The sequence below is a fragment of the Myxocyprinus asiaticus genome, chromosome 20 (assembly GCF_019703515.2).
Source record: "Myxocyprinus asiaticus isolate MX2 ecotype Aquarium Trade chromosome 20, UBuf_Myxa_2, whole genome shotgun sequence".
In the NCBI taxonomy this organism is placed as follows: Eukaryota; Metazoa; Chordata; class Actinopteri; order Cypriniformes; family Catostomidae; genus Myxocyprinus; species Myxocyprinus asiaticus.
Window position 1 is genome coordinate 10,279,689 of NC_059363.1, and position 14,543 is coordinate 10,294,231.

Here is a 14,543-nt window from a genome sequence, read left to right on the forward strand (position 1 = left end):
GATTTAAACAATATTAATAAAGCTCTTCAAATGAAACTGCTGTGTTTTTTTTATATATATAAATCTGGTCTAATGCTTGACTTAGTATTTTTAATGTCTGCTGAGGAATGTCAGGATTCTTTACATTTCTTATGTCAATCTTGTCTGATGTGTGTGACTAAAAGGACATCCTTTTCCCCCAAGTTTCTTGGAGATGAATTAGCACACAATGCGTGTGTCAATATATGTGTATTTGTGCTCTTATAAGCTTGAAGGTATCGTATACATTAATCGACATTATCTCTGCTCTCTCCACAGTCCCTCAGGGAGTGATCCAGAACGGAGCTCGTATGATGAGCCAGGGCATCTTCCCAGGAATTCGATCCCTTCCCATCAGCCCCATTGTGAGCAGGACAGCCTCTGTCAGGTCAGAATTGCCCCTCCAGGTCTCTTTATACCCATTTTCTTATCTCCACTGACCATGATGTGATTGATTTATGGGATAGATATATCAGCCAATCAGAATCCTGCTTACATAGTGACTGCAGTTCAAAAAGCCCTGATCTCTCATTTTGACAGTCTTTAAAGTCTGGCTGCTCTGTTCTTCACATTTCATTACATTAGAACGACCACATCGTTCGCATACGTCAGAGCACCGTCTTATTCAGGCTAGAGCCTCGGCCTTGCATACATGATGTAACATGAATAATTGATCACATACACTAAGTTTTTTAATGTCATGGGGGATGTGCATGGGCCGACCATCTTGCCATGAAACATTCATAAATCTGGGATGCTGAAACGGGGCATGAGCCCTCAGGTACTGCATGCGAGTGTCTACGCACTGCCAGCCCTAGCCTTATGTGTCCTCAGCTGAACGCAAATGGGCTTAGGGTCTGACCTGGCCACAGAGTCAAACATCACAAACTCTGCTGTTTTTAAATGCAAGATGTGTTGTGCGGTATAAAGGAGTTTATTAGAGCATGGCGCTCTAATTAGTGGATAAACAGAACTGGCAGTCCCTTGCAGAGACAGGTGTGCATAGTGAGTAAGGCCTAAGGCCTATAGAGGGTGAATAGCATGAAAACATGACCAGGTCATATTTCACCCCAAAATCAAGAGAAAAAAATACAAAACAAAACATAAGAGATCAAAGGCTTCTTTTAGTACCATTAAGATTTTTTTCATATTATTATAATTTTTTTGCACATTGTGACATTACTTTGACAATGTCAAATTAGATTGTCATTGGGTAATTCTCACAAAACATTTACTATTTAAAATTAAAAGAAACAAATAAGAAATTATATGTTGCATATACAAAATTAAGCTTATTTTTAAGGCCGTTAAGATTTTTTTCATTGTGACACTATTTTCCTAACAGTTATGCACATTTTACTCCACAATTCTCAGTACCCCCAACAAGAAAAATTTGATCGTTATGAAATTGTCAACTGCAATGTGAAAAATTTTTTTTTTTAAATTCATATATAATTGAAATTGCAAAGTGTTTATACATCATAGTAGTACTCCCTTGGTACTACCTTTCTTTTATGCTGAATTTAATAAAAAAAAAAAAATCATAATAAAAAAAATCATTTTACAGCAGGATCTGTTTTAATACAAGTAATACAGTAATAAATGACTGTGTTTTGGTAATGAGAACCTTCTTTGTTGGGAATGGTAAAATTAAAATGTCCACGGTAATGAGAATTGGGGGGATAAACTGCATAAGCGTCCTGAAAATGATATTACAATTTCAAAATGTATACAAGAAAAAAAAAATTCTAAACTTAATTTTAATAATACCAATAATAAGTTTAATTTGTATAGTGCCTTCCCAGAGTTCAAGGACACTTCACATTGTCAAATTCTAAACTGTTTAGTACAGTTAAAAAATAATATTTAAATTAAATTATTTTGATTATTATTATTAATAATTAAAATAATTGTATAATTTTATTAAAAATAAAAAGATAGGGGGGACACGTGATGCCATACGAGAAGCAGAGGTGTGAGTGACTAGCTCTGCGCACTTTGCTAGTTTTTTTTAATTATTTTTATGTTATAATCTGGTGAGATTTGATAAACCCAGTTACATACTTGCTTTCTGAGGTAAACATGGCAAAGAAGTCAAAATCCTCAGACTCTGGAGACATTAAAAGACACTTACGTGTTCAAGCTGAGGCCTCTGATGGGCCTGCGAGCCGGGGACTCGATTTGGAAGGCACGTCGGGAGAAGAAATTCAGCATCAACTGTCCAACATCTCGGTGACGCTGACGAAAGTTGTTGATGACTTGGAAGATCTCACTGTAATACGTTGATCGATTACGGCAATGGAAACAAAATTCTCTTGAGTTGGTCACAAGAGTGTCAGATGTTGAGAAACTGATTGATTAGCTGGAGTCATCGGAAAGGAAATTATCCGCTAATCTGCCCGCGTCCAAAACAGACTTGGAACACATTTTGGAAAAACTGGAATATCTCGAAAATATGAGCCAAAGGAAAAATATACGGATTGTTGGAATTCCTGAGCATGAAGAAGGTCGAGATATGGTGAAATTCCTGGACGAGCTCTTCCCGAGTCTGCTCGACATAACAGGCCATAAGCTGGAAATCGAGCAAGCCCACAGAGTCCCGGCTCGCAGATCTGCTGAGGGAGACAGGCCCCGATCAATTCTGGCCAAATTTCTGAGATCATCCGATAAAAATCTCGTGTTGCACTAGGCGAGGAGCAAAGGAAAGCTTTCTTGGAAGAATCACAATATATTCTTGTTCCCAGACTTTGCGAATTCGACAAGAGAGAAACATGATCGGTTCAAGGAATGTAAGAAACTCTTACATCAACGGAAGACCGTTTTTGCACTGATGTTTCCTGCCAAACTGAGATAGACACCAAGGATGGCAGCAAAGGATTTACATGTCCCAAACAGGCACTCTCTTTCATAAATATATTGGAGTGAGTAAGCCATTTGAGGTTTCTTATATTAGTGGACTGACTCGCTGTTCAGTGACTCGATTGTCTGAGGAAGCTGGGCGCCATTTTTGTTTCTTTTTGCATTGGCTCCGCCTAGCGGCTGGAGTTTGTTTTTGGAATGACATTTGGAAAATAAACTTTTGCATTGACTGAAGATCGTTTTTACACTGAAGTTCCCGGCCAGATTGAGAATGGACACTATGGATGACCACAAATATCTACATGCTCACATAAAGGACGTCTTTTATAAAGTTGACGAGATGAGTAAGTCATGGTGTATTTATTTATGTATTTTTTTTTATTTATTTTTTTTGCGCGGCCTCCAAGTGATTTTGGCTCTTGATCATCCGAGGAACCGGGATGCCTGTTTTTTGTTTTGTTTTTTGTGCTAGTTCCGTCTAGTGGCTGGAACTTGTTTTGTGGAATAACACTGCTTCGGGACAGTTGTGGACAAATCTGTTCGTTCCTTTTGCTTATGCCTCCTGTTGGCTAGAGTTTGTTTTTGTGGAGTATTTTTAAGGGACATTAGAATGATTACGTCATCTGCCGCACTCATAACAGCCGGCTCACTGAACAATTGTTTGTATGTCCGAGGAAACTGAATGGCTTTATATCAGCTGGAGTTTGTTTTGTGGAGGAACACACCTTTGATACAGTTTTGTGAATGAATCTACAAGTTTTTTGTGTTTATTCTGCCTATTGGCTGGGGTTTGTTTTACAAAGTATTTTCTGTTATGTAATTTTGCCTCAAAATTTGTGCAGAAGCACCGGACTTGAGCAATCCACTGGCAAAGTTGTTGCAGGGACTTTAGTAGGCATACATGGACCATTTGAGTTTAGATGGATTGACGCCGGTTGGTGCTGTTGTGCGCGGGGTTAATGCGCACGTTTTTCTCTTTTCTGTTTGTTTTGCTCGGGGGAAGTCGGGGTTTGATTGTTGCTGTAATGGGGAATGTGGTCTGTATAATCTTGTTTTTGACATGCAATTTATATTTTTTATTATATCAATATGTCAATGTTAATATGAGTGGATTTTCTTTCTCCTTGTGGAATGTGAATGGGTTGGGGCACCCAATAAAAAGAAGGAAGGTTATTTCTTTTCTTAAGCGTAAGAAATATGGTATATCTTTCCCTGCTGGAAGCTGAAAAATTTGGGAAGATATGGGGTGGGCATGTTTTCTTTAGTGCTGGCTCAAGTAAGAGTAGGGGAGTCATTATACTGATAAATAAACATCTACAATTCAAATGTCTCAAACAGAGTAAAGATAAATTAGGAAGAGTCATTATTGTTTTAGGAGAAATTCAGGGGCAAAGGTTGATTTTGGCTAATATTTACACACCTAATGCTGATGATCAGGGCTTTTTTATAGATCTTGAAGGGATGTTGCAAGCCACTGGCACCCCTCATGATATAATATTGGGAGGAGACTTTAATCTTTTGATGGACTCAGTCCTTGATCATAGTGAAGCAAAAGTGTGCAAGCCCCCTAGAGCAACATTGATGCCTCATAGGATGCGCAAAAATCTTGGTCTTGCAGATATTTAGAGACTTCTGAACCCATCTGGTAGGGACTATACATTTTTTTCATCAGTCCATAAGATTTATTCTAGAATAGATATATATATATAAGTCCCTCATTTCATGTGTTGTTGATTGCTCAACCGGAAACATCTTAGTCTCAGATCACACCCTGGTGAGTTTAGAGGTGTTGCCACATACGGAGAAAAATAAATCATATAGTTGGTGCTTTAATGTATCCCTTTTGCAAAATCCTGATTTCCAACAAATGTTAAAGACTGAAATCAATGTTTATATGGAGACCAACTGGTCCTCAGAATCCTCTGTGGGCGTGGCTTGGGAGGCACTTAAGGCGGTTCTTAGGGGTCGGATCATATAGTATGCCTCATTCACCAAAAAATCCAAAGCACGAGAACGCGTGGAGTTGGAAGGGAATATTGTGCAGAGGCCAAATGTCATCAGATGGCCTCAGAGAACTGACCTGATTGAAATACAGATATAATACTATTTTGTCACGGAAAGTGGAGTTTTGGTTATTCAGGGCAAGACAGTCATATTTTGAGTCTGGGGACAAAGCAGGGAAGCTTTTGCCTAGATATATAAAGCAGAGAGAGTCTTTTTCTACCATTCCCTCAGTGAAATCTGCTGGTGGTGAAATTTTTACTTCGGCCATTGATATTAATAATGCCTTTAAAGAATTCTATCTTGATCTTTATAGTTCCACATCTTCATCTATTGATGAAGATATTAGAATTTTGTGGAACCATTAGAACTCCCTAAACTGATGACTGAGCAAAAAAATTATCTTGATTCTGAGATAACCTTGGAGGAGCTTGGCAAGGTAATTAAGACCTTGCCTACTGGCAAGGCTCCGGGGTCAGATGGCTTTGCCGCTGAATTTTTTAGATCTTATACTACAGAATTGGCTCCACTTTTGTTAGAAGTTTATAGGGAATCATTAAAGAATGGAAAGCTTCCACCAACCATTAAAAAAGACAAAGATCCAATTGATTGTAAGAGTTACCGTCCAATTTCCCTGATCCAGCTAGATCTTTGTCAGCTTTTGTCAAATATTTTGGCTAACCAGTTAAGTAAAGTTATGACATCTCTTATACATATAGATCAGGTGGGGTTTATTCGGGGCCGTAGCTCTTCTGATAACATTAGGGGTTTCATCAATATCGTGGTCAGTGATCAGACTCTGGTCGCTGCCATCTCACTTGATGCCGAAAAGGCGTTTGATATGGTAGAGTGGGATTATCTTTTTAAGATTTTGGAAATATATGGGTTCGGAAATACTTTTATTGGATGGATTAAGTTACTTTATAGACACCCAGTAGCGGCGGTACAAACAAATAGATTAATTTCAGATTATTTTACTCTGAATAGGGGCACTCGGCAGGGTTGTCCTCTTTCCCCATTATTGTTCTGTCTTGCCCTGGAACCATTAGCAGCCGCGATAAGAAAGGAGGATGATTTTCCAGGGGTGACGGCGGGAGGTGTGGCACATAAGCTTTTACTTTACGCAGATGATATTTTATTATTCGTCTCCAACCCCACTAGATCTATGCCTAGCCTCCACAGAATTATCAATTCCTTTTCTAAATTTTCAGGATACAGAGTTAATTGGTCTAAATCTGAAGCTTTGGCTCTGACAGCATACTGCCCAGTAACGGCTTTTCAACCGGGTGCTTTTCAATGGCCCAAACAGGGCATTAAGTTTTTAATTCAGGCATTTTATTCCCAGCAAATCTATGTGATTTAGTCAGAGATAATTCTGACCCTTTAATAAAAAGGTTTTCGAGCAATGTGGGCAGGTGGGCTTCATTAAATTTTTTTCTATGATTGGGAAGGTTAATGTTATTAAAATTAATTGTATTCCAAAATTCAACTACCTGCTACAATCTCTCCCTATAGATGTCCCCCTCTCTTACTTCAAGCAATTTGATAGCATAGCGAAGTCCTTCATTTGGAATGGAAAGCATCCCAGGTTACATTTCAACAAGTTACATAGGCCGATTGACAAAGGTGGGCTAGGCCTACCTAAGAATTTTTTTTTATTATTATGCATTCAGTCTCAGACATTTGGCTCATTGGTCGCTTCCACCTGAGAGAGCCCCTCCCTGGTTTTGTATTGAAAAGGAAATTCTTGCCCCTATTTCGCCACTGCAAAGCCTTTCTATTAAACTAATTGGAGAAGTTAAGTCACACCCCGTTATCTCGCATTTACACTCGATATGGACAAAAGTGTCCAGAGTGTTTAACTTGGATATTTATTTAAACATAGCCTTGAGCATATGGCTGAACCCTAAACTATGTATTAATAAGTCCCCCCCTAGAACGGCAGATACTCTGGGAGAGGTGATTGCTGCTTTTGGGAAGGGTCATGAGGCATCAGTGTATTACTCCCTGCTAATTCAGAGTCTGGGGGACGGAGCTTTAAATTCTTTTAAAAGATTATGGGAGGAAGATTTAAATTTGTTATTGGAGGAGGGAGTGTGGGCTAGGATTCTAAAAAAACATCAAGTCTGCATCTAGAGATGCAAGGGTTCGCCTTATGCAATTTAAGATTTTATTGGACCCCTTCTAAATTGTATAGGCTTGGTCTTAAGGACACACCCATCTGCTGGCGATGCCATTCAGAAGATGGAGACACCACCCATGTTTTTTTGGGGGTGTCGTAAGATCCAAGAATTTTGGCTGAAGGTGTATTTTGGGAGATAAGAGGTCATAAATTTGGAGGATAAGTACTTAAAAAAATTGGGTTTTGACCAGTGTGATGATTGGTAGGCAGGTTATGATGGAAGTCAGATGGAGCACCCTCGTTCCCAGAGTGGTGTGCGGAGATGGGGAGGGTGGCTGCCTTCGAGGAGGGGTCGAGCAGAAGGATGAGAGTTAGGGATCTTTTCAATAAGAAATAGGGCAATTACTTAGCATTTTTTAGGGAATCTTGAAGAGGGGCAGTGGAGGGAGTAATTTAGAGTTTAGTTTTTTTTTGTTATTATACTTGATTATTGTATTTTTTTTGTGTGTGTGTGTCTATATTCTATTGACCACAGGGGTGTTCGTTGGGGAGTCAGGGTGGGGTGGGAGTTTGGTAGGGGGAGGGGATATAGTGGGGGTTTAATGTTAAATGTGATTGATTCGCTATATATATATATATATATATATATATATATATATATATATATATATATATATATATATGTATATATATATATATGTTGTTTTTTTCTTTGTGTTAATTTATGAATCAATAATAAAAAAAGGACTATTATACACAATATCCAAAATGAATTTGTAGTGACTTAAGTGTATTAAATGTATTATTAAAGTGTTGTTGAATTTAATTTGAACCTTTGATATGCCAAACTAAAAGCAATTAATAATTTGAAAAAGTTCAAATAAAGTAATGTGACATATATATATATATATATATATATATATATATCCTTTTTTATTTGTGATTAAATATGACCCAGAAATGTTCTTGAAGGGTTTCTGGAGATTCACCCTAAAAACCTCCTGATCCCTACAGTTGAGCAACACAGAAAGCAAAACTTGTTTTATTGCCGTAAAAATAAGGCCCTAAAATATAATACCACATTTACCACCATAATGACTAGACCATTCATGGCAAAAGCTCTTTTTGTAGTAACAGGGTTCCCGCGGATCCTTAAAATGTCTTAAATTCAGTTTTCCAAAATTTAAGGTCATAAAAAGTCTTAAATATCTTAAATGATACAACAAAAGTCTTAAATATCATTTAAAGAGGTCTTAAATTTGGAGGTGGAAAGAAAGGAATCGTGATATGACCTAATGTGATAATCAAACTTCAAAAGAATATGATTTAATTAAATAAATGCACGCGCTGCGTCCTATAGAGTGAAAATGCAGCACTGTTGTATTTTCTCCAAGCACGCAGGGGCTTGTGAGTGTTTTCAGCTGTTGCAGAGCAGTTCGCAATCATTAAGCCATATCGGAAATGTATGACAAACTATCACTAATGATCAGCTGATGATGATGATATAGGGTTGATGAAATATGACAATGTTTACTTTTAATTGTTTATATTGTAATATGTTGTAGATCATTGTAGGATCATTGTACATTATTTATTTTGAAATTGTGTTGGTTTGTTTTTGTATGGGGATACGGTATTCATTTTATTTGTTCAGGTCTTAAAAAAGGTCTTAAAACGTCTTACATTTGATTGTAGAAACTCTGCAGCAATCCTGAGTAAAGAAGCCTACACAACCTCTAAGTTCTTATGACACCCGTAGTGTAGTAACAGACTGCGATGTGGTCCAGAGAGTAAAATAGCTTGCCTCCTTTAAGATGAGTGAAACTGCATTTAGGCATTAATTATTGAAGCAGTTTTTTTAGCATGCTGTGCTGTGGTTATAATTGATGAGTCATAAATGCACATATAAGGCAGGAAGCAGAAAAGCTCTTAGGATTATTTTTCTAACCACAGAGGGAGTTTTAGTCTTTCTGCTGAGAATATGCAAGCACGACAAGATGTTATTTGTCACTCTATACTGGTAATAAATAAACTGTGACCAGAAGCACAAAACAAGCTTAATTGAAAATATGTTTAATTACCGTTTTTAATGGTAAGAGGCATAAATAGAGCTAAACTGTCTTTATTAGCCAGTTTACATGATATTACTTCACCGAAAAGTGGAGAGTTGAGTTAAACACAAATTATTTCGCTTTTTAATGATGCAGCTGGACTAGCTGAAGATGGGGTGCTTGAAGACTGCAGTACTTACAAAAACACAACTGTCTCAAGTTCAATGAGATGTGATGTGAAAAATTTAACCACGACGTAATTCTAACTGTAAAATAAAATAAAAATAAATCATATGTTACATAAAGAAATTGAAGCCTATTTTTAGGACTATTTTGAAGACTGATTGTATTCGGAAATTATTTGCATGACAGTGGAGTATTTGAAGCATTTTCAAGAATATTCTCAATAGTGGATGTGTTTTTTTATCAAATAGTAATTAGATTGGTGGTGTTTAATTGTCAGGAAAATATTGTCAAAATCCATAAAATAATAAGAAATGTAGTTTAATATGATAGTAAAATTATTAACATTTTACTATCCTGAAAATGTTCTTGATTGGTTTCATTAAATACTAATACATCCACTTTTTATATGAATAGAATGATTTTATTTTTACGTATGCACTAAAAGTTGTTGTCATCTGTGCAAAATGCAGCAAAACATCAGTACCAAATATTCATATCACAAAATACATGTTATTGTAATTAATTACTATAGAAATAACAATAGCAGTATGTAATTACAATCAGCCTCACAACATAATTACACAGTAAGCACATTTAGTTCATTAATAATACTCAGTACTTATAAATACACAGTAGCATGAGCACTGTAATATAAAGTGTGACATCAACACCTCTTGCTTGTTCTTGTACCCCAAAATTAAAATTCTGTCATCCTTTACTCACTTTCATGTCATTCCAAACTGATATGACTTTCTTTATTCCATGGAACACAAAAGAAGATTAATTTTCTTTTTTTTTTTTTTTATGTTATTGTTGTGTGCAGCTGTAATATAATATATAATATCTCTTCTTTGTGTTAATAGGTCAGTACTTGCTGGCTATGGAATTAACAGTGATGGCGAGCCAATCCTTAACTCACCATTGGTCAGCAGCGACCCCAAGGACGACCACAACTACAGTTTTGCCAAATCTTCCAGCTCTGATGTCGGGGAAGAGACCCAATGCGACGGAAGCGAGGTGAGCTTCCACGCCATCGATGCAGGCAGTGACGCCGAGGACGACGACAAGAGCAAAATCAAGAAGGAGCCCAAGGAGTGGTCTGTGGATGCCCTCGCATTGGCCCAACACAAGAAACGGCAACTTTTGACAAAAGCCAAACTGAGAGTGGCCTGTGACACTCTTCCTCTAAAAAAGAGGCGTACAGAGAAGCCTCCAGAAAGCGATGATGAGGAAATGAAGGAGGCGGCTGGGTCCCTGCTACATTTGGCGGGAGTCAGGGCTTGTTTGAACAATATCACCAACCGGACGGCTAAGGGGCAGAAAGAGCAAAAATAATGAACAGACTGTATTATAAAGAGAGAAATAAAAAAACATCACTTTGAATAGAATTTACTATTTTTTTCCAGGACATCAGGTGAATTCTACTGATTTGCGGCAATATCAACAATCACTTTGTTTTCCTATATTTATAGGTAACATTTTATGGAGGGTTCCTTGTTTTGGTTCACTTTAATTTTATTGTGTTTTTTAAACTACGGAGATCGAAGCCATAGCCTTCCTTTTTTTATATATATATTCAGCAAAGGAATTAATTTGGCTGATAGAAAAAGTGATAGAGCTACACACAAAATTTGCCCTGAATGTCATGGTTAAAAACATGACTGGAAATTTGTCTGCCTCTAATCGTCAAATGATAAACATTCTGCAGCAATGTTCTCAATTTATGGTTCAACTCGCCAGAGACAGTTCTCAACTTAGTGATAATTACGGATGACAGTGATCTCTGATGTGAATAAAATGTTTCCCCTCGGTTAGAAGCACAGGACCATGCCAAAGACAATCCTGTGGGCTTGAGCAGTTCCTGTGATGTCACTTCCCCTTGATGCTTTGGCCGTTAATCTAGTCCACCAGCTCTGGCCAATGCAGTGAATGCTCAAGTCCTGTACTCGTCTTTGGGCTTGTATGAATCATAATTTATAAGAGAAAAGCCATAACCCTTTGTCAATGTGCTTTTTGGAGGCAAAGGCAACCTGATCTCATAAAATGAATGTTACTATACCTACATTTTTGCAAAATAATTTTTACATGGCTTGTTCTATGTATCACAGCATTTTCCTGGTGAAATGAACACTAGAGACGCTACAACAACAATTACTTTTATTCACTTTCACTCAAATCATGTATAAAACTGCAGATTAGCAGTTTATAAATACTTACTTTTCGTCCAGTTCCTCACACAATGCGATCTTATGACATTAAATCTAATTTACTATAGCGCATGACTTGTAAAGCGACATATTTTAGAGTTTGCATTACATAACCAACGGTATTTACAAGCTTAGTCAAAGGCGAACAGGTTGTGCAGTAGCTCAACTGAGAGAGCATTGCACTTGCAATACAAAGGACCAGAGTGCGAGTCCAGAAGAGCATGCAAGTCGATACGTGAGCTGAAAGTGTCATAGAAGCACCACAAAATGATGTGGTTGCTTCAGCAATTACATTTTTTTCACATTTGGTTTTAGGACACTATTATTTAGGTTTAGGTTCAAGGTTTAGGCTAGGGAGGTAGGTTTTGTTGATTTAAAACTCGACAGACCATTAACTGTAAAAACCTCATCCGCTTGGGAGAAAATGTAACTCGCTTTTAGCGCCATACAGTGGGCATTTCACCTCGGATCTGCAGCGATACACGTATTTGTAATGATATTTTTCAAAACTTTTGCTACAGTAACTTTTAATGAGATCAGGCTGGGCAAAAGTGACACATTAACAATAAGTCTTTAAAACTGCCCATGTTTTTTTCTAAGCAATCAAAATGAGTGATATTGTCTATCTAAAGTGATAGCGGATGGTGATATTTCTTCTTTGGCACAATGAAAATGAAAACTTGGAGCTAATGCTACGATACCTGCCAATTTTATTTTAATAGCGGAAAATAATGACTGTGGAGTTGTTTTGTGTTTATTTGTTTAAGTTTTTTATTTTTTGGTTTTAAACCCTCGTGATGTAATAAGCAATTTCATCAGTCAGGATAACACTGAATTAAAGTTACACTAGACCATTTTTCCTTTCTTAATTTAAGCAATGTAGCCAGCAGGATTTTTTCCAAATCGTGTTGCATGGGTTCTGTAAAGAAAAAGAAAGTCAAGTTCATGTAAGGTAAATAATGTATTTAGCATGGAGCATGAATTATTTTCATATAAATATAGATCCTAGAGAACTACGGCACCGCCTCTAATTTCTATGCCAATAGTCCTAGTCTCTTTTGTTGTTTTTGTCTCATTTGATTTTCGAATTGTCGTCCTCATCGTATTTGTGTTGAAGCAGGCATTTTAAGAATTACCTTCTTCAGGGACAAACAGTGACTGTTGGGAAACTCTCTCTGCAATATGACGACTTCACGTTACACGCAGGGCTATGGCCATCTCAGAGACCACGACCGCCCTCTAATGAATACCGTTCCAGAGTTCGGAATATCAGCTATGTCAATGTCCGTGTCACTGTAGAGAAGTTCGTAGTGAGTGTCGATCCTCCCAGCTCCTTCCTGCTTTGTGCCTGCTTTTCTTCCATGTGTAATTCGGGTGTACGTGTCTGTGATTTATTCAGGGTCTTCCATTTATTCCGCAAGACTTTGGGATCTGCAGTACAAAGTGACACATAGTTTTGTTCGTTTTTCTTTGTATTTACATTGTAGCACTATTTTGGAGAGTTGTCAGTATTGATTCAGTTGATCTTGGTACCGGTGGACAAACGGACAAATATTTACACCAACACACATATTTAAGCACTTATAGACAATAAAAGTAAGTGATACCAGAGCTCAGTGCAAATGCTAGTGTATATATTTTCACGACCTCGCCAAATTGCACTTTTATTGATGTAACATAAGGATGATTCAGTGCCAAAGCCTGTAATGAATCTCTATACACTGCAAAATGGACAACACATACTTGATATGTATGTCAAGTCATAAATTTGTCAGTAAGTTGTAGCATTTCTGTCAAATACCCATGTATGATATCCTCATATTTGTTAATATCACATTGCATTGCTGTAATTTCCTCATCGGGATGTCTTTCATTTCATAAAGTCATATTGCCTTCCCCTCTAATCTGATAATAATGCTTCGAACCCAATGTTTTGTAGCGTGTTGAATGTCAAACTGATGAGTGTTAATAAGATGTCTCCAGTTGGCACGCCTTTTTACCTAAAAACCAAGCTAAAAAATTGAATCTGAATATCCCTGATTTAAACTTTAGTACAGATTTGTGACTTTGTTTTCTGTTAGGTCTTTTATCAAATCAGCATATGCCATATCAAGTTTCACTTTAAAATAGTTCAAATGGAGGAAACCAGTAGCAGAGAAAGCTATGAATACTTTATAAACACTGCCTTTCTTCAAAAGACAACACTCACTACATAACTTTTCCTTTTAGAGTTCTTTCAGAGGCAACTCTCTGTTAAAGTAACTTGAAATACGTTAAAAGTATCAACAAGAGCCAGTCAAATAAGCATTTATAGAAGGCGAAGTGTTTCTTTTTTTCCATTGTGTTTTTTGTTCTTGATTGTTTTGTTAAAAGGTTCCTGTTAACTGACATTATGTTAAGTGTTTGAGTTTGCAAAGATGAAAGTAATGGAGTCTATTTGGTCTGTAATGAATTATTCGGTCTGATGGCATGTGCACCCAGCTAATATGTCAATATAAAGGTGTAATTGCACTCTGTATTTCTTTGACTTGTAATCATATTGCCAAAGACAACAGTTTTGTTAATGTAAATATCACTTTGTCCATTGCTACGACAAATTATATTTGTTTTTGTTTCGTTTTAGTTTTCTCCCAACCCTACCATCAAGTTTCTGTGATGTATTGTCTTCCAGTTGCAATAAAAAAAAAGTTGTAAAGATGATACCAGACTAGCATGATGTTTGATAGTTTTTATTTATTTTATTTTTTATTATGTTCTAAATGCTATGTATTGTTGATTATTATTTCTCAAAATAATCATAATATATCACATGGCTGTTCAAGCAAGATCATTCCTGTTTCACAGAAATATTTATAAGAGAAAGTGAAACTGGAAAAAAAAAATTAGCTTAAACCAGATGGTATGGAGGACATTGTATTACAGGCTTAAATTTTGTGTCGTTTTTGTTACTGAAGATCACTAATACACCAACATATAATTAATGTTATGTTTTCACGTGTGTTTACAAGAGGGGTAAAAGTGCTCTAACTAAAATAAGTTCATAAAGAATTCAGACCCCTTCATTTTTTTCACATTTTATTATGTTGCAGCCTCATGCTA

At 36.8% G+C, this 14,543-nt stretch overlaps 1 protein-coding gene across 3 annotated transcripts in view; it reads left to right on the plus strand.

The window, feature by feature from the left end:
• Positions 1 to 14,146, plus strand: part of LOC127411487 (forkhead box protein N3-like) — a 152,347-nt gene extending 138,201 nt beyond the window's left edge. For all 3 annotated transcript variants that reach the window (XM_051647102.1, XM_051647103.1, XM_051647104.1), the window contains exons 5-6: positions 298 to 406; positions 10,101 to 14,146. In XM_051647102.1, the coding sequence (XP_051503062.1) occupies positions 298 to 406; positions 10,101 to 10,572 (581 nt within the window). In that variant the 3' untranslated portion in view covers positions 10,573 to 14,146. The remainder of the gene's footprint in view (positions 1 to 297; positions 407 to 10,100) is intronic.
• Positions 14,147 to 14,543: the final 397 nt, after the last annotated feature.